Source organism: Vicia villosa, linkage group LG6 (assembly GCF_029867415.1).
Source record: "Vicia villosa cultivar HV-30 ecotype Madison, WI linkage group LG6, Vvil1.0, whole genome shotgun sequence".
NCBI lineage: Eukaryota > Viridiplantae > Streptophyta > Magnoliopsida > Fabales > Fabaceae > Vicia > Vicia villosa.
This window is the reverse complement of record NC_081185.1, coordinates 128852950-128873917: the sequence shown is the minus strand read 5'-3', so window position 1 is coordinate 128873917 and position 20968 is coordinate 128852950. Positions and strand designations below refer to the sequence as shown.

Sequence of the window (20968 nt, the reverse complement as noted above, 5' to 3'; positions counted from 1 at the left end):
TAAGGCTTCCACTTCAATTATCAAGTATAACTGAGCAGTTTATTAATCAAGGAAATAACCTATCCTTTTCACTTTAATTAAATGGGTAACCGATGAAATGGGAGTATGGGATAATTTTTAACATCAATTTTGAAGTCAATGTGAAATCCCTTGAATTTTTATAATATCTAAGATTTTAATTTACATGTTTTTTTGTTATGATCGGTATATTATTAAATTAAGACCTAAATGATACACAATTCGTACTATATATTTCAATGGCTACACTACCAAAACAAAAATTATGTGTATTTAAGTCGGATACACAAATTAGTATCATATATATTTAAATGGCTACACGGCCAAACCAAAAACTTAACCTATTTACATCAGGTACACAAGATAGAGTATATAATTATGCATATTCAATTTTTTACAACAAAACTCAAATATATCAAATGGTTTAAATCCAAAAATCAAGAAAGCAAGTGGCCCAACATCAGTGGCGGAGCCAGAAAATTTATACAGCCTGGGCAAAAACTTTACACCATTTATTATTCATCTGTTTTAATTTTTACACCTTATTTATACTAATTTTGCCCCTAATTTTACCCTTGATTTTATCTAAAAACCGACTATTAAATTGGGGGGAGTACAAAGAAAATAGGAATTGAGCCCGGGCGCCTGCCCGGGCTGGCTGGGCCTTGGCTCCGCCCCTGCCCAACATAGACATACGTCATAAAAATCTTCTTGTGGGAATGATGTTTAATCGTTAAATACCTATAAGTTGAACAATATGTAAAAACACTTGAATAATAACAAACCATCATTCAAGAAAAATCATTAATATCAAATCATAAATATATTACCTACTACCAAGAATCAACAATATTATTAGCAGAGTCAATCTATAACTAATGTTCCATCACATGATACTCTCACTCATGTCTTGATAGTTGCTGTTTCGTCTACAAATAAATTTTATACAATGAGTAGCAATACACAAAAAACACAAGTTATTATAAATTGAAATGAATGTCACAATTAAGACCACTTACTTTAGAAATAACCATTTAACCTTTTTATTCCTAGAACCATGCAAATAATGGTATCCACCCATAACTCTTGTTCCATGGGGAAACTAGAGTTTATCGGTGATCGATGGATGCAGATTGTAATTGTGGACTTGAGCCTCTAATGCGGTGGAAGAGAGGCTAACCTACAAGGTTTACACTCCTGCAAAAATCAGTATTAGAATTAGGTAATGCGAATGAGATTTGAATTCAATAGTACCTGAGAAAATGTCATGTTTCCTCTTATATAGTAATATGGTTATAACAACTCGATATTCGCTTGGCATGAATATGAAGATCCTTCCGATTGATCTTGGGTTGAGATCAATTGCATTCTTGACCAGGATAACATGCCAACACCAGATATGAAGTGGTGGATCATTCATCTATTTAGGTCGAAACTATTGGATCTTCTGAATGACCCACAATAGTTTCCCCCAAGTCCTTGTCTCTACTCTCTAGGGTGAGGGTTTTGTTGTATATTTGTCTTTTTCGTCTGTCGCTTCATGACTAGAGTGAAAAGTTGCAGTGTGACATCATTGTCATAGAGAATTTTCACCTTAAATGCACCCCATGCTTTTAGTTATTTTTTTCAACTGCTTTATCATGACTGCTTTTGGAAACTAGAGTCCTCAAGTGTATCTCTTAGGAAATATTGACTATAAATAGTTCTTATTTCCTTTCTTTCTGGAATATATTTCACAATCTCTTAGAATAGCTATACGATTTTCTTTTTCATTGCCCTTGTTTTTCCATCAATTGTATTCATACAAACCATTATTCTTCTTAATTAATGGAGGTGGTATCAATCGTACGCAAGAAAGTGAATGGATATGCTTTTGTAGCCTTGACCTAGAGACTTCGGCAACTATTTTCTAATTTTTCTCTCGAAGGTAGTCTTGAAAGGGATTTTCTTAAAGTGAGTACTTATTTTGACACGGGTGTACTAATCCTTGAAGAAGACACAAATATTTGCAATGAATATTACGGGTGTGCTATACCCTTTTATGAATGTACCTTTTTCAATTTTTGTCTTTGATTGCCTTTCAATAATTTTGAGGTTGAAGTTCTAAACCATATGATGATTTCTCTATCGCAATTGAACCCTATAAGTTGGACCTTTATCAAAGTATTCCAATAATGGTGTGACTATCGGGGAGGAAATTCATCTTTGTTACTTCTTCCATCTTTTCAAGGTGCAATATAGCTTAGCGAATTCGAACACAGGGTCAAGGCTGGATCATATTGACGTAAGGTACGCATTACTTTAAAGAATATTCTAATGGAGTGACACATTTCCAAGATCAATTATGTACCATAGAGACTGAAACATAATACTGATGTACGAGTTTATTCCGTAATTTTTGAGTTAATGTCTTTTTTTAACGGGGAATATGTCATACATGTACAATGAAGATGACATTTATCAAGAGGATTTTTACCTGAAGTGACAGTTAATCATCATCTTCAAATAATTGAGTCATGTTATGACGCTGTCCCTTGGGATGATGCCTCAAGGAAACATTTGAAGCAACTCATTAAAACCTTATAGGAGAGGAAGGTCATTTTTGGTAATGTTTCAATATCTTGATCCTCAGTTTTTTGTTATCTTTACCTGCAATTTTTCTTGATGTTTTAGATAATGGCCACTTGTAGATTCAATGAAGCACAAAGAAGTAATTAAGAGTATAAAGAAGGAAGCTTGAGTTGTCTTGATGATTTTCAGCCCTTTGAATGTTTTGATGTCGACCATTGTCCTTGTTCTGGTTAAAATGATGAAGAAATTTACACAATCTTCTTTGTAGGGTTTACCACACTCTTGAGAAAGAACATCCTAGGTGCTTAATACCGATGTTGGAGTTCTTAGGGATACACGAAGGGTGCCATATACTTCAAGAATTTTCCCCCCGACTTCGGGGTATTCTAGATTCTATCACTTTGGCTCGGTCAACACCTTGTACTCTAAGGGAGCTTTAGGCGTATACTTTAGAGGAAGATTGCTACTACCTCGCGAACTTGACTAATGAGGCTCTTAAGGAGGAATTATCAACTTTGGCGCACTACACCCGATGGGAATCCACTATTTTGGATATTAGGGGACCCGGTCGCCAAGAGGTTCTTCTGGATAATCAACACCATAAGGAGAGACAAATATTTCAAAATATTGTTCATGATTTGAGGCTTATGCGGGATATGTACCTGCAAGAAGTATAGAAAGCTTATATTTCTCTCACCGAGATAGTTGATGCCTTGAGTGTTTTCACCTTTCTACCTCTTTATTTGATAAGGTAAAGTTACTCGCGGGATAAGTGATAAAGAAAAATAAAGCTCAAGCTTCTGCTCAGGCTTTACTATCTTCTACATAGGCATCTCTTTTGGCCGTTCAAAGAGATATGTAGAATTTGCGCCTTAAGAGTCTTTGGCTCAAGAGCTCGATAAAGAGACTGATGCCAACCTTGCGTACGACTCCAATTCCTTTGAGAATGATTTATCACAAGTGGATCATTTTCAACCCTCTTATCACATTTCACATAATCAAGTACAGTCAAATCAGATAATTGAAAATGAGAAGATTGTCTCACTCAAAGATTAGCCACACTCTTCTTCATTTATTATATTCTTGATTGGTTCATTTGTGCAAATATAGCACTCTCCATTGGAGAATGTGTATATATGAATTTGATATTTGGATACCGTTGTTACTTGAGTAAGGTGTATGAGTTAGATCCTGAGTATATCACTTCAGGATTTGCTTTAACTTAATGAGGTTTTTGCTCAAATTTTATTGGACATCTCTAGGGATGTGTCGTGCTTGGCCAATGATCGACACCCCTTCCCCCTATCCAGGTGTGAAACTGGTCTGAGGTTGACGTGTAACAGACCCACCACAACATATGGAATGGATAACTACCAAGAGGGGGGCAAGTCAGTTATTTATACTTGAGTGATTTTTCCACTTTCTTTGCGTGTGTGCTCTGTATTATGGAGATTTTATTGCTTTAGTCGTACGCTTGTGATGTTTATGATAACACTCATAGTCTTTATTGTGGGGCTTTGCTTTCTTCGGTCATACCCAAAACTCTTTCTTGTGGGGATTTACTACACCCCATTGTTTTATTTTATTTTGAGCATTGTCTAGAAAGTTTAAAAAATTCTTCACGTAGTTTATGAAAAGCATTTATAGTTCATCATATGATGGTTTATCATCAATTTAGAATCACTATTCTCATGTTCTTCATCACTTGAATGATGTGATACCATCAACGCCTTGTTTGCATGATCTTCATCTGAAGATGAACTTATTTCATTGTCTTCCCATGTTACATATGCTTTCTTTGGACTTTTGTCCTTTTTGCTCTTGAATTTATTCTTATTTTGAAATGTAGGGCATTCACTTTTGACATGCTCTCTCTATCCACATTCAAAGCAAGTAATCTTCATTCTTGGTGCTTCTTCTTGACTCATTTCTTTTGTCCCTTTCTTCTTTAAGAACTTTTCAAATTTCTTGACTAAATAATCATCTTCATCACTAGTGAGTTGAGATTCATCCTCTTGAGCACTATCATGGTATTTGATTCTAATTTTCAAGGAAATATTTTTAAAATTCTTTTCTTGATTTTCATGCTTCTCCAATCTTTCAAGTTCTATCTCATGCTCTTGGAGTTTTCCAAACAATGATGTGGAAATCATTTTGGATAGATATTCTTTTATGATATCACCGCCACTTTCGGTTACCATGCCTTTATTAATGACCTAAAACTTTGAGATTTAACTCATCATTAGTAAAAGTCTTACTGATTACCTTTAAGTGGTTCGTCAAATGTGCGAATCTTTTATGCAAGTCAAAAGTTGGTTCACGGGGCTGCATCATAAACATTTCATATTCTTTAGATAATGTGTTCAGTTTTGATAATGTGTATGGTTCCTTCATGAGTGACTTATAACATATCCCATATTTATTTCATTGTTTTTCATTGAGAGACACGAAAGAATTCATCCATGTTTAGTGCTACTTTAAGTAGGTTCTTTGCTTTCTTGTCTTAGAGAACTTTTTTCTTATCATCATCAGACCACAAAATTTTGATCATGGTTGTACCAACACCATTAACAACACTTGTGGGAGCGAACTGACCATTTTCTACAGCATCCCAAACTTCTTCTCCTTGTGCTTCAAGATGTGTTTGCATACGAATTTTCCAAAAGTCATAATATTCACCACAAAATAAATGATGCAAATTTTTACTACCACCGTCTCTCAAAACCAAATTTACGGAAGCCATCTTCTAGATCTTAGAAGCAAGTTACCTTAACCTGCTCTATTGCTAACTGTAAGATTAGATTGTAATTTAAGGGGGTTGTGAATTAGTTTTTCTTATATTTTAGACTTTTTCTCAACTATGAGTGATGATAATTATATTCTTATTTTTTCGGGACCGCTATGAAGATAAAGTGCATAAATATAAATGCAAAAAATAAATAACACCAAGATGTATACTAGTTCCACTTTTCAATCAAGGGTACATCTAGCCCCCCATACCTTGTGAGAGATTTCCTCTATTGTTAGATCTTTGTACAAGTATTACATCAAGACTCCTTCTACAATCTTTTAACAACAACTAAGAAGCAAACTACTTCCTTGATTTCACAAGCACCAAACGTATGGTGGACTTTGAATTACCCCAATCGAAAGAACCTTTTACACCAATCACCAAAACACTTTTATGATCACACAAACCACAAAGCACACTACTTCCAGTTTACAATAGTTAGAACACACACCACTTTCTATTACAAAACAAGCCAACCACATACTTGGTGATCAAATAACGCTTTTGAACAAATATGAATATATGATGTTATTGCACTTGAATCAATTTATGTATGGAGATTGATCTTCCCCTCTAATGAACAATTCAAATATAATACAACTAGATTTCTCAATTTTTTTTTTTACAAATGATATGAAATTTTGCAGAAAAGTTCAAAGTAAAACAAATTTGAATTGATGTAAAAATTTGAGTGGAAGAGATTATTTGAAACTTGAAAAATTCTTGCTTATATAGTGTATGATACCTCTACAAAGCAATGATAATGCTTAAAAATAACATGATTCAATTGACAATTTTTCGGAAAAGGCATGATTAATCAATGGAATGAATAAGTATATGAAAAATCAGGAATTTTCAAAATTGTTACTGGTGTAATCGATTAGCATAATTGTGTAACCGATTACATTCTGTGCAACGTTAACAAAATATGCAGATTTAAACTGGTGTAATCTGTTTGGATAATTGTGTAATCGATTACACTATGTTGTAAATTCAAAAATATTCAAGACATAACCAAAGTGCAATCGGTTGGTATAATATGATAGCCGATTATACTATGTCCAACTTTGAAATTTTCCATTTTAATAGCCATGAAATGAAAGAGTATGCAAAAGGAATCATTGGAAAACTTTAGTGCATATTGAGATGAAGTTTCTTGAGCATCTAAATATTATATCACATTTGAATTTTCATTAAAGTACCTTGACCAATCATCCAATCTTTTTAATTCCAAAGCTCAGGAAATTTTGATACTTTGATTCCAATCTTTTTCTTCTTTAATTTTTCTTCTAAGAAAGGCTTTTGTCTTCATCAAAACCAAACTATGATTGATGATGAATATATTCTTCACACATTATGTCTTTCACCTTCTTTAGCTATTTCTTTATAAAGTTTAGCAATCAATTGTTCTCCCTCCTTAAGGATAATAATATTCTTAGGATTTAATTCTTCTTTCTCTAGAGGACCCTCATAAACTCAGGCTCAAACACATCGTGTCGTATATAAATCTCCACACTTAAATGCACCTTACAAAGATTTACAATGTCTAATGCGCCTTTGTCATCATTCAAAACATTGGGTCCTTGTACCATATTGTGTCTATTTATGAAATTGAACCACCATGATGAATCAACAAAAACAAATGTTCTTCCATTAATACCTATGTCCAGCAAAATTATAATTAGAAAAGGGGCAAAAAATCAGGATAACCCTAAATCCCAAACCTCACATTGAGCTACACATAAAACCATAAAACCCAAAATTGAAAACTATAAAATATAAAACCTATAAACCTTAAACTGTTGAAAACGAAAAATCCTACTACAACTGAAACAAATACCAGTTGAATACAAAAAATCCTAATAAAAGATGAACAAGATAAACCCTAAACCTAAATTAGAAAGAATATACAAATTACTAGCCGATTTGAAAACAAAATATTCAAATGTGCCCCCGCCTTCGCCCTCGTGTTCCATAGAAAATGATTTTTGCTTCTTTGATTTCCCTAAACACCCATTCTCTCCAACACTTTCATCATCGTCTCCATGACTTATTCCTCTGTTAGAGTTTTCTAATAGAAAAAATGAAATAACAAACCAAGGTTACAACCCTGTATTAACTTAATCTTCACATCAACTCCAAAGTTACATGCAGTTGTTAGTACAATTGACTTTGACTAACATATTTAATAGAAAGGACAAACACGACATGGTTTGAATAAATAAATGATTAATTTAGTCTTTTTAAAAGATAATCGAGGAAAATGAACCAAAAGTATGGTTTGGGGACCGAAAATATTACTCTCTTCGTTCCTTTTTAACTGTCTCTTTTTGAAAAAAGGGTTAAATATGTATGAGGTCCCTATAAATATCCCAACTTTCAATTTTAGTCCCTACAAAATTTTTCTTCGAACTTTGGTCCCTGTAATATTTTCCGTCCCCATTATTAGTCCCTCCCGTTAGATTCCACTAACGGAGGGTGACGTGTCATGCCAGAGGTGTGAATTTTTTTTACAGTTGTGTTTATTGGAGAGACACGTAGGATAATTGTGTAAAGACAAAAGGGATCGTGAAAAATTTTTAACCCTAATTTCATTCAACCCCTTTTCACAGGCATCGCCTTTCTTCTACAGCTTCCTTCGTCACCTTCACAGTCTCAAAATCAAGTCCTTTGTTGCCTTTCCTTCTATTGCTTCATTTGAATTCGTCGCTCAATTGAATTCGTCGCTCGCAAGTTTACGATGTCATCTTCATCAAGGAGAACGAAGCCAACATCTTCATCAAGTGTGAGTACACGTCCAGGTAGAAGGTGTGCGTGTGATGCTCAGATGACTTCATATTACTGTAAGAATGGACCTAACAAAGGGCGTCTGTTTTGGAGATGTCCATTTTGGCAAGGTGATGAAACTTGTAACTTATTTATATGGGATGATGATATTGCTCAACGAAGCGGTGTTCAAGAAATGTTAGATTATGAGAGCAAGATGAAGGAGGTCTCAACTTCTCTTGAAACTATGAGAGAGTTGTATGAAATTTCACAGAAGAAGAACAAGAAATTGTTGAATTAGTTATATCATCTGTTGTTGTTTTGTGATTTTTTTATGGCCAATATGTATTAATGTTGTATCAGTGTTGTATAATCTAAGTTGTATATAATTTGTCTCATTCAATTAACCTATAATCTGTTTTTGTTTACACCAGTTGACCTATAATTGTCTCTATTTTGTCATTCAAGTGACATATAATTGATCTTGAAAGTGACCTGTAATTTGTCATTTATCTGACCTATACTTTGACTACAAAATTTGATCAGTACTTGTCATATAAGTGACTTACTAATGACTTATAATTGGACTCAAAAATTTGCACAAAAAACCATTGACATACCATTAGATTTGTTACATATGTTCATAAAACACAAAATAGATTGCAGTAACATGAAAATAGTTAGAGGACTAGCCTCACTAACATTACAAACATAACACTTCCTACTGAGTCATTCAAACTAAACAGCATAAATATGTCTCCCAATTTTCAAACAACATAACATCATTGAGTCATTTTCTACAACTCCAAATGCAATTGGCAAGTACTGATCATTTGGATCTCTTCCTACAGCAATGAGCAGAATTCCACCATACTTGTGCTTCAAGTGACATCCATCCAATCCAATGAAAGGTCTGCATGCTTTTTTTAATGCCATCTTAGTCCCATCAAAACACATATATGAAGGATAGAGAAACACTTAGAAAGGGGGGGTTTGAATAAGTGTAGTCTAAAAACTTGAACGATAAAAACAATATGCACAGTTATTTTTATCCTGGTTCGTTGTTAACTAAACTACTCCAGTCCACCCCCACGGAGTGATTTACCTCACCTGAGGATTTAATCCACTAATCGCAACAGATTACAATGGTTTTCCACTTAGTCCGCGACTAAGTCTTCTAGAGTATCCTGATCACAACCTGATCACTCCAGGAACAAATGCTTAGACACAAGCTAAGACTTTCTTAGAGTATCCTGACCACCACGTGATCACTCTAATTACAACTGCTTAGACACAAGCTAAGACTTCCTAGAGTATCCTGATCAACACTTGATCACTCTAGTTACTTACAAATTAATGTAATCAATTCTAAGAGTATTACAAATGCTTCTGAAAAGCTATAATCACAACAGTGATATTTCTCTTAACGTTTAAGCTTAATCTCACTAATATATTACAACAGCAATGTAGTGAGCTTTGATGAAGATGAAGTTTCTGAGCTTTGAATTGAGCAGCGTTTCAGCAAGTTAATATTCAAAGAATTTGGTTCAGAGTTGTTCACAGTTGTTAACCTTGCTTCTCATCAGAACTTCATATTTATAGGCGTTTGAGAAGATGACCGTTGAGCGCATTTAATGCTTTGCGTATTCCGTACAGCTTTGCATTTAATGTTTCACGCTTTTGTCAACTACCTCGAGCCTTGTTCACGCTGTGTCTACTGACGTTGCCTTTAATAGCTTCCAACGTTCCTTTTGTCAGTCAGCGTAGCCTGCCACCTGTACTTTCTTCTGATCTGATGTTTGAATATAATATTTGAATATCATCCGAGTCAAACAGCTTGGTGCATAGCATCTTCTTGTCTTCTGACCTTGAAGTGCTTCTGAGCGTGATACCATGAGAACTTCAGTGCTTCTGCTTCTGATCCCAAGTTCTTCTGATGCTTTCATAGACCCATGTTCTGATTCTGCCTTGACCATCTTCTGATGTCTTGCCAGACCATGTTCTGATGTTGCATGCTGAACCTTCTGAGACAAAGCTTCTGAGTGCTGATTTGTGCATACTCTTTATATATTTCCTGAAATGGAAATTGCAATGTATTAGAGTACCACATTATCTCACACAAAATTCATATCCTTGTTATCATCAAAACTAAGAATATTGATCAGAACAAATCTTGTTCTAACAATCTCCCCCTTTTTGATGATGACAAAAACATATATAAATGATATAAATTTGCGATCAGAAAGAGCAGACGGCTAAAGACAAATTACACAGCTATAGCATAAGCATGTGAATATGTCTCCCCCTGAGATTAACAATCTCCCCCTGAGATGAATAATCTCCCCCTGAAATAAATACTCGAAGAACTTTTAATAATAAAAGACTTCCCTGATTATTTCGGTAGAGACGATCACATAAGCTTCTTGCTTTTGATAATTCAAAGCTTCTGACTTCTGCTTCCATTGGACAGCTTCAGAACTTGAATTTCTTTAGATCCCTAGAACACTCACAGCTTCTGATTCCTGCTTCCATTTAGGACAGCTTCAAAACTTGAATTTCTTTGATCTTCAGAACATTCACAGCTTCTGATTCCTGCTTCCATTTAGGACAGCTTCAGAACTTGAATTTCTTTGATCTTCAGAACATTCACAGCTTCTGATTTCTGCTTCCCTCGGATAGCTTCAGAGCTTTGAATTTCTTCTTACATCACTTCATGCTAGATTGTATCAGAACATTGTTGAATGTACCAGAGCATCATCAGAGCATCTCTACATCCTGAAATGTTACAGAACAAAACTAAACGACAAAAGTCAGCATGAATGAGTTAGAACATAAAATGTGTATCAGAACACAAAATATGTATCAGAGCCATATAAGCCATATAGAATATATCAGATCCAATAGACAATGTATCAGAGCAAATAGACAGTGATTTGGATCATATTCTATTATCATAATTTTTGATCATTCTTCCTTCTTGCTTCTGATTCTGAAGCTTCCTAGCACTCAGCTTGCTTCAAGAATCCAAGAGCTTGATTCTCTACAGAGTTGCTTCATCATCTCGTTGCTTATCTCGTTGCTTCTTATGTTGATCTTGAATCTTCGATTCCTGCAACAACACAACTTAAAAACATATGAAGCTTGCAGCTTCTGTTAGTACAACAACTGATTAAATCAAATCATTTATCACATATTTCTCCCCCTTTTTGTCATATCAACAAAAAACAGAAAATATTCAGATACAAACAAAAAGAAACACACGGAGGAAAAAGGATGATTTCATTGAAGTTCAAACAACAGGTACAGAAGTACACGAAGAGAAGGAAGACAAGATGCACAAAACAGATGCAGCAAAAGCAAAAACAAAACAACACAGACTCAATCTAAGACGACCCTAGCCTTGACAAGATCTTGGCCAGCATCTCTTGAACCCCATTGTTGTGCTCATTTTGCTTCTCTATGAAAGCTCTAAACTCATCCTGTTTCTTCTGAATATCTTCCAGAGTCGTTGCAAGACGAGAAGATTCATCAGAAGAAGCTTCACCGCTTCTAACCACAGGAATAGCATTGTGATCTGTAGCTTCCATAGATAGATCATTTGCAGGGATTTCCTCAACAGGAACTGATTCAGCAACATGATCTTCTACATCCGCTTCTTGCATAGAAGCATCTCCATATTTTGTAGCAGGAATTTCCGAATCTCCATTCTCAAGTGCCTGAAGAATGGCAGCAAGATTCCTGGGAGCAGAAGGACCTTCAACTTCTGGTGGGTCAACAACTTCTGGAATGACCAAGCTTGGGTTTTTCTCAGAAGGGTTTTCCCGCAGAAAGTCAAAGAGGGTCTTGAAATCCCCAAGTAGAACAGGATATTGAGGTATCCAGACCACAATTTCCCTGCAAGGGTTAGCTTCCATTGCAGCAGCCAGCCTTGCTTGTTCCAATTCATCCAGAAAGGGCTTCTCTTCCAAAAGATGTCTTCCTCTGAGACGAACAAACCAGAAGTCTTCATAGCTTCTCAGAATTCAACGAGGCCGTGGGGCAGCTTCTATACAGGCTTCCTGAAGTTCTAAAAACAGAGCATCTGATTTTCTGCATAGGATCCTCCAGAAGTTCCGCATAGCAACATCATTCAAGCCAGAACTTTCAGCAATTCTGAGAGTATCAAAGATACTTCTGAGATTCCTCTTTACTTTTTCAAAAATTTCACCAATAGGGTAGATGGGGTGGGATTTTAATTGGGTTTTTGAAAAGGCAGGGTTGGGGATGAAGTACGGTTGAGGTTCTCTATTCAACCTATAAGAAGATTCTGCTTCAGTATCAGAATCTAACACTACCACTTCAGCTTCAGGACGAGGCTTGGGAGTGTAGTTGCAATCACGGAGCAGCTGTTCATGTGATGCAGATGTTGGAAAAATAGAGTCACTATGGTTATTTAGAGAGGTAGAAGGAATAGGTTCAAAGGTGGCATGGGGAGGAGGTTGAGAGATGGAGATATTTGTGTGTGGTGGAAAGAGAGTTTGAAGAGGTGGTATATCCAGAACAGGATTGGTGGTGGGTGGAGACGAAGGAATGGTTACAGGAGAAGATGGAGGTGTAAGAACATGGACAGTTATAGGTGATTCAGATGTGGCTTTTTCTGGTTCAGGGATAGGGGCAACCTCTATTGGTGCAACTTCTGAGTTATCAGCAGGAGTAGAATCAGGTTCAGAAATACATATACCTTTGGATGCTTTCTGATGGGCTTTGACCACAGCCTCAGTCTTCTTCTGCTTCTTACTCTTCGGCTCTTCAACAATTTTTGTTTTGCCGCTAGAGATCTCTTTCATTCTGACGCTCGCCAGGACTTCCTGTTGATTCACAGCTTCTTGAACAACATTTTCTTCATCGGATTCTTGAAGAATCATCTTCCTTTTTCTGGTTTTCTTCTTCTCAACAACTTCAACAATCTCAGCATTGTTATTTGACTTCTTCTTCTTCTTTTTCTCAGCTTCCTTCTTTTTCTTCACAAAATCAACAGAAACAGCCTTAACAACTTTTGCAATGACTTCTTCTGGGACCACTTCTTTCTTGGTGGTAGCAGCAGGATGATCAAACTTTCTTTTGGTCCTTTCTTCCTTCTTGCGATTCACTATAATTGGAGCACCTTTCTCTTGATCTTTAAGACTTTTATCCTCTTTTTGTGACTTCAGATACCTAGTTCTGACTTCTGGTACCTCACTATTGAAGAAGGTTTTAAATTCAGCTAGAACTGGTTCTCTTCTGATTCTTGTTCCAGCAAGAGGTTGAGGAGTCTTAATGATAGCCTTAATCACTTTCATCTTCTTTAAAGTGAAGGCATTCAGACAGGCCCCAGTTGTGACAGCAAGGTCTTTGATAATACCTTCAGATTCCAGGTTTTCAACAATCTTGGAATGAACCAGAAGATTTGAGATAATTCTACCAAACGGAATGATGGTACAACTTTTTTCTCTGAAGGCATTTCTGGACTCCTTCACAGCCTTCCACATATGGTTGAAGATAATGTAGATAGCATCAACCTTCTTCTTAGTGGCAATGCAGTACAGAATGTATTTTTGCTCATTGTTGATGAAGTCAGAAGCATGTGTTCCTTTCCTGTGATAGAAACACCCAAGAAGAATCTTGGTCCAGATTTTGTAAAGATCTCTCAAGTCCTTGACATTCTTTGTTACATTTATGTCTGGGTAGAGAGTAGATAAAACATCTTCCCAATTTACCCTTTGATCGATTTCAAAAGCTCCTTCAGGGTTTTTCAGATCAAACATCACCCTTAAGATGTTCTCAGTTACTACCACAAACTTTCCATGGACGAAGGACAATATGGATTTTGGAGCGACAACTGCATGTACCCAGAATTCCTTGACAAGATCTGGGTAGACTGGTCCACAGAACTCAGCAAACAAAGAAGTCCATCCTTGAAAAATTATATCTTCTTTGAGATGAAAATCGTGTTCTTCAATGTTATCAAAATCAACCATAAGTTCACATAGAACTTCTAATTTATCCTTAGGAATGGAACACGCAACAACTGGAGTGAGTTCCTGATTAACTTCATCTTGAATATGGAGAGAAGTAGATGAACCAACATTTTGAGATGAAGAAGCAGCCATTGAAACAGAATGAACAGCTAGGAAGAACAAAATTCTGGGTTTTCCGTTAGGGTTTTAGAAGCGACTAAGAAGATTTCAAAAGAAAGTATGCAAGAAGAAAGAGAGACTCGGAGCGAAAAAGATATATGAGATGATTTGAAAAGAATATATAGAGACGGATTTAAAAAAAATGCAATAAGATTAGAAAATGAACAGTTACAGAATCAAGAGAAATCAATTTTCATTTATTGATAAGTGACGTTAGGTGAGAGAACGTGGTAAATGAAATGATTTAACACAGTTACCTAGGTCGGCGTTTTTTCAACTGCACGCTTTGTATAAACCGTACAGACACGTGTTCACCATCAGATAATGGATGACAGCTGTAAATTATGAATAGACTTTACGCCTTTTGATTCTGATCACTGCTTCTGATTGTCATTCTTAAGAAATGATCTGGTTCTGATAGGATCATCTTTCTTCCCAAGAATCACATCTTCTGAATGAGCTGAAGCAAGTCTAGGTGATCTTCTGATAGTTGGTTCTTCAGAAATTCTCAGATTCTCTAAAGATGCAGCGACTTGATCTTCTGATCCATTACTTCTGAGACTGCCAGCTTCTGCAGCTTTGCTTCTTGGTTCTACTGCTTCTGATATATCAATATCAAAATCTGCAAAATTCTCAAACTGCTTTGGTTTTTCAAGACCAAGCTTATCATCAAACCTGATATTGATTGATTCTTCTACAATCAATGTTTCAGTATTGTATACTCTGTAGCCTTTAGAGCGTTCAGAATATCCAAGAAGGAAACATTTTTGTGCTTTGAAATCAAACTTACCAAGATGATCTTTAGTATCCAGAATAAAACATACACATCCAAAAGGATGGAAATATGAAATGTTGGGCTTTCTGTTCTTCCACAATTAATAAGGAGTCTTATTTAGAATAGGTCTGATAGAGATTCTATTCTGAATATAACACGCAATGTTAATTGCTTCTGCCCAGAAATGCTTAGCCATATTGGTTTCATTGATCATGGTTCTGGCCATTTCTTGTAGAGTCCTATTCTTTCGCTCTACAACTCCATTTTGCTGTGGAGTTCTAGGGCAAGAGAAATCATGGGCAATACCATTTTCTTTGAAGAACTCCTCAAAGAATCTGTTCTCAAATTCGCCACCATGATCACTTCTGACCTTTATGATTTTACATTCTTTCTCAGATTGAATCTGAGTGCAGAATTCAAAGAACACTGAATGAGACTCATCCTTGTGTTTCAAGAACTTTACCCATGTCCAGCGGCTATAATCATTAACGATGACTAATCCATATTTCTTCCCTCTGACAGATGCTGTTTTGACTGGGCCAAACAGATCAATGTGGAAGAGTTCTAACGGCCTTGAGGTAGAAACAACATTCTTAGACTTGAATGCAGGTCTGGAGAACTTGCCCTTCTGACATGCTTCACAAAGAGCATCTGATTTGTATTTCAGATTTGGGAGTCCTCTGACCAGATTTAGTTTGTTAATCTGAGAAATCTTTCTCAAACTAGCATGTCCTAATCTTCTGTGCCAGACCCATTGCTCTTCAGAAACAGACATAAGACAAGTCACCTTCTGCTTCTCAAGATCAGAAAGATCAATCTTATAAATGTTGTTCTTCCTCTTGCCTGTAAATAGCATTGAGCCATCCTTCTGACTTACAGCCTTGCAAGACTTTTGATTGAAGATTATATCATAACCATTGTCACTTAATTGACTTATGGACAATAAGTTATGCGTTAATCCTTCTACAAGAAGTACATTAGTTATGGAAGGAGAGTTACCAAGACTTATGGTTCCTGAGCCAATGATTTTGCCCTTCTGATCTCCTCCAAACTTGACTTCTCCACCTAGTTTAAGCACCAGGTCTTGGAATGTAGACCTTCTTCCCGTCATGTGTCGCGAGCACCCAGAGTCCAGGTACCATGACATTTTGCTTTCTGTCCTCTTTGCCGCCAAGGATATCTGCAGTAGGAATAATCTTTTCCTTAGGTACCCACAATTTCTTGGGTCCTTTCTTGTTAGTTCTCCTCAAGTTCTGATTGAACTTGGGTTTAGCAAAATATTTAACAGGAGGAACAGCATGATATTTCTTATTCTGAGTTCCATGATATTTCTTAGGTTGTGTCACATGCTTCTTAGTGTGTGTTATGTGAAAACTTTGTGCATGTGATGTGTGCTTAATATCATGGGAGTGGCCAAATTTAAATTGGTTATATAGAGGCTTGTATGATATTTTCATATCATCCATAGAATCAAGCTTGTATGGGATTTCACCCTCATAACCAATGCCAACTCTCTTGTTCCCAGACACAGCATATATCATAGAAGCTAGCTGACTTTTGCCAATACTTCTAGATAAGAACTTCCTGAAACTTAAATCATATTCTTTCAGAATATGATTCAGATTGGGAGTGGATTTTTCTGAATCAGAAGGAGATCCAACATTATTGGATAATTTTAAAACTTTTTCTTTTAATTCAGAATTTTCCAACTCAAGCTTCTTAGTTTCAAATTCAAATTGCTTTTTCAGCTTTTTGTATTTGATACTAATATGAGCTTTTAATTCAAGAAGCTCTGTTAGACTGGAAACTAACTCTTCTCTAGATAGTTTAGAAAATACCTCTTCAGAATCTGATTCTGATGTGGATTCTAATCCAACATCTTCTGTCGCCATCAGCGCAAAGTTTGCCTGCTCTCCTTCAGAGTCTGATCCTGATTCTGATTCAGAATCATCCCATGTTGCCATAAGACCTTTCTTCTTATGAAACTTCTTCTTGGGATTCTCCTTCTGAAGTTTTGGACACTCATTCTTGAAATGTCCAGGCTCATTGCACTCATAGCAGACAGCCTTCTTCTTGTCAGATCTTCTGTCACCAAAAGATTCTCCTCGTTCAAATTTCTTTGAACTTCTGAAGCCTATGAACTTCCTTTGCTTGCTCTTCCAGAGTTGGTTCACCCTTCTGGAGATCATGGACAGTTCATCTTCTTCTTCAGATTCTGATTCTTCAGGATCTTCTTCTCTAGCCTGAAAAGCGTTAGTGCATTTTTTAACATTTGATTTTAATGCAATAGACTTACCTTTCTTCTGAGGTTCATTAGCGTCAAGTTCAATCTCATGACTCCTCAGGGCACTGATCAGCTCTTCCAAAGAAACTTCATTCAGATTCTTCGCAATCTTGAATGCAGTCACCATTGGGCCCCATCTTCTGGGCAAACTTCTGATGATCTTCGTTACATGATCAGCCTTGGTGTAGCCTTTGTCGAGAACTCTCAATCCAGCAGTCAGAGTTTGAAATCTTGAAAACATCTTTTCAATGTCTTCATCGTCCTCCATCTTGAAGGCTTCATACTTCTGGATTAGTGCAAGAGCTTTAGTCTCCTTGACTTGAGCATTTCCTTCATGAGTCATTTTCAAGGACTCATATATGTCATGGGCCGTTTCCTTGTTAGATATCTTCTCATACTCAGCATGAGAGATAGCATTCAGCAAAACAGTCCTGCATTTGTGATGATTCTTGAATTCTTTCTTTTGATCATCAGTCATTTCGCTTCTCGTGAGCCTTACACCAGTAGCTTTAACAGGATGTTTGTAACCATCCAACAGAAGATCCCATAGATCAGCATCTAGACCAAGAAAGTAACTTTCCAGTTTATCTTTCCAGTATTCAAAGTTTTCACCTTCAAATACTGGTGGTCTAGTATAACCATTGTTACCATTGTATTGCTCAGCAGAGCCAAATGTAGATGCAGCTGGATTTGTTGGATCTTCACCAGCCATCTTTTACTGAAGCGTTTTTCTCTTCCTGAATCTTTTCTAAACACGGTTAAGTGCTTGCACCTTAGAATCGGCGCTCTGATACCAATTGAAGGATAGAGAAACACTTAGAAAGGGGGGGTTTGAATAAGTGTAGTCTAAAAGCTTGAACGATAAAAACAATATGCACAGTTATTTTTATCTTGGTTCGTTGTTAACTAAACTACTCCAGTCCACCCCCACGGAGTGATTTACCTCACCTGAGGATTTAATCCACTAATCGCAACAGATTACAATGGTTTTCCACTTAGTCCGCGACTAAGTCTTCTAGAGTATCCTGATCACAACCTGATCACTCCAGGAACAAATGCTTAGACACAAGCTAAGACTTTCTTAGAGTATCCTGACCACCACGTGATCACTCTAATTACAACTGCTTAGACACAAGCTAAGACTTCCTAGAGTATCCTGATCAACACTTGATCACTCTAGTTACTTACAAATTAATGTAATCAATTCTAAGAGTATTACAAATGCTTCTGAAAAGCTATAATCACAACAGTGATATTTCTCTTAACGTTTAAGCTTAATCTCACTAATATATTACAACAGCAATGTAGTGAGTTTTGATGAAGATGAAGTTTCTGAGCTTTGAATTGAGCAGCGTTTCAGCAAGTTAATATTCAAAGAATTTGGTTCAAAGTTGTTCACAGTTGTTAACCTTGCTTCTCATCAGAACTTCATATTTATAGGCGTTTGAGAAGATGATCGTTGAGCGCATTTAATGCTTTGCGTATTCCGTACAGCTTTGCATTTAATGTTTCACGCTTTTGTCAACTACCTCGAGCCTTGTTCACGCTGTGTCTACTGACGTTGCCTTTAATAGCTTCCAACGTTCCTTTTGTCAGTCAGCGTAGCCTGCCACCTGTACTTTCTTCTGATCTGATGTTTGAATATAATATTTGAATATCATCAGAGTCAAACAGCTTGGTGCATAGCATCTTCTTGTCTTCTGACCTTGAAGTGCTTCTGAGCGTGATACCATGAGAACTTCAGTGCTTCTGCTTCTGATCCCAAGTTCTTCTGATGCTTTCATAGACCCATGTTCTGATTCTGCCTTGACCATCTTCTGATGTCTTGCCAGACCATGTTCTGATGTTGCATGCTGAACCTTCTGAGACAAAGCTTCTGAGCGCTGATTTGTGCATACTCTTTATATATTTCCTGAAATGGAAATTGCAATGTATTAGAGTACCACATTATCTCACACAAAATTCATATCCTTGTTATCATCAAAACTAAGAATATTGATCAGAACAAATCTTGTTCTAACAATATAACACCTCTCAAATCTTGGATTTAACCCTTCACCAGAACATGTTGTGTTGAGTTTGAATGTATTCCCCGGGGACGCCCTTCTTAACTCAGCACCATAAGACCAAAGGAGGTTGAATTGCTTACTAGAGTCACCTTCCATAATCTGTCTAGCAATCTGCCTTGCCTTGAATGCCCTACAACCTGGGATTTCTGTTGCATATCTAAGCCTAACATCTGCTACCACATCATTCAACTTCATCTTTGTGTTGTTCTTCAACCCATCCACAATTACCTTAGCCACCCAATCAGCTTTAGCACATCTATTAAAGAATTGTCTTCCACACTTGTGCTTAGAATACAAGGTTTTAATCCTAAAAGTAGTGGATGTTAGGACTCTACTACATAGCACAGTGTAGTCACACTTCTCCTTATCCTTACATACAACCCTATATCTATTGGCATCATTCTTTTCAAACTTAACTTCCCTCCCATTAAGAACATTGTGCTCTAGTATAGCATCTTTAAACTGCATAAGTGAACGAAACTCCATTCCAACTTTAAAAACAAAATCTTTAGTGAAAGATTCTTCTGCATTGAACCTTATAACACATGGTCTATCATCACCACTTTCATCATCAGCTCCACTATCCAATTCATCTGTCATGTATTCCTCCTCAATTACATGTGCCTTGCCCATCTCATCTGTAATAAATATGTTATTGTCTGGTTCATTAGGGACAACATTGTTTGTAACAGGTGGACTCCTAATTTCACTAGATTTACCTACACCAACTACTTCCTCAAAGTCATCTTCAAACCCATTCATCCTTTCTTCCTCACTGTCATCAAAGTGTACATCCTTGATAGACTCATCACTTGAATCTCCACTGCATTCAGCTAATGGTTCTTTCTCTGATGCACAAGACTTACCTGTCCCTTTTTGCCTAACAGAGTCCATAAAAGTCAGCTCTCCTTCATCTGGTTTTGGCTCACAATATATCTCAACTTCAGTTTCATGACCAATAGCATAAGCAGCCAACTCAGCAGAATCTCCATCATCTCTGAATGGTTTTAAATCAGCTTCAAACGATCCTTCTTCATGTTTCCACCACATCTTAACCATCTTAAAATCAAACTCAGGGTCAATACTCTTCACTAAATCACAGGCCTCAAAGAAAGACCAATAGTGAACATCTTGACCACTAAAAGCATACATTTCCCCACCATCATATTTCAGTTCAGGGTCTTTTACAAACTTGCCCCTTGTGTAGAAAATTACTTTAAACTTAGACATTTCCTATTACGACAACAAAATACTTAATTCAATTTCTAATTAGGGCAACAAAAGACGACAACAAAAGTACATATGCTGTACTCAACAGATACGACATAATAATCAGAATCTTTGTCCTATAGTAGTTAATGTTTGTTTAACAACCACTATCATTAGAAAATAGCAAGAAGTCGAAAAAAGATGAACCATTCACATACCTGGTCCACGCAAAGTCGAACGAACGAATCAGCTCCACTAGGCTTCATTTTGGGACCACAAGGTGCTTCGTTTTAGGACCACAAAGATGCTTCTTGTCTGGGATGTTGGGAC

The 20968-nt window shown here is 36.5% G+C and overlaps 1 protein-coding gene across 1 annotated transcript; it reads right to left on the bottom strand.

Moving 5' to 3' along the window:
* Positions 1 to 8884: 8884 nt before the first annotated feature.
* On the bottom strand, positions 8885 to 20904 carry LOC131614646 (uncharacterized). Its single transcript, XM_058886206.1, has 3 exons — positions 20857 to 20904; positions 19392 to 20662; positions 8885 to 9059 (listed from the first exon to the last, which is right to left on the bottom strand). Exons 1-3 carry the CDS (start codon positions 20902 to 20904, stop codon positions 8885 to 8887), a joined length of 1494 nt encoding a protein of 497 aa, XP_058742189.1.
* Between the last annotated feature and the right edge of the window lie 64 nt (positions 20905 to 20968).

Bases quoted from the DNA above. Each gene is read 5' to 3' on its own strand.
- LOC131614646 (XM_058886206.1), bottom strand. From the start codon at position 20,904: ATGAAGCCTAGTGGAGCTGATTCGTTCGTTCGACTTTGCGTGGACCAG. The intron at 20,663-20,856 runs GTATGTGAATGG...TTGTCGTAATAG, and splicing joins TTCGACTTTGCGTGGACCAG to GAAATGTCTAAGTTTAAAGT. The intron at 9,060-19,391 runs GTGTTATATTGT...AAAAGCATGCAG, and splicing joins TTAAATCCAAGATTTGAGAG to ACCTTTCATTGGATTGGATG.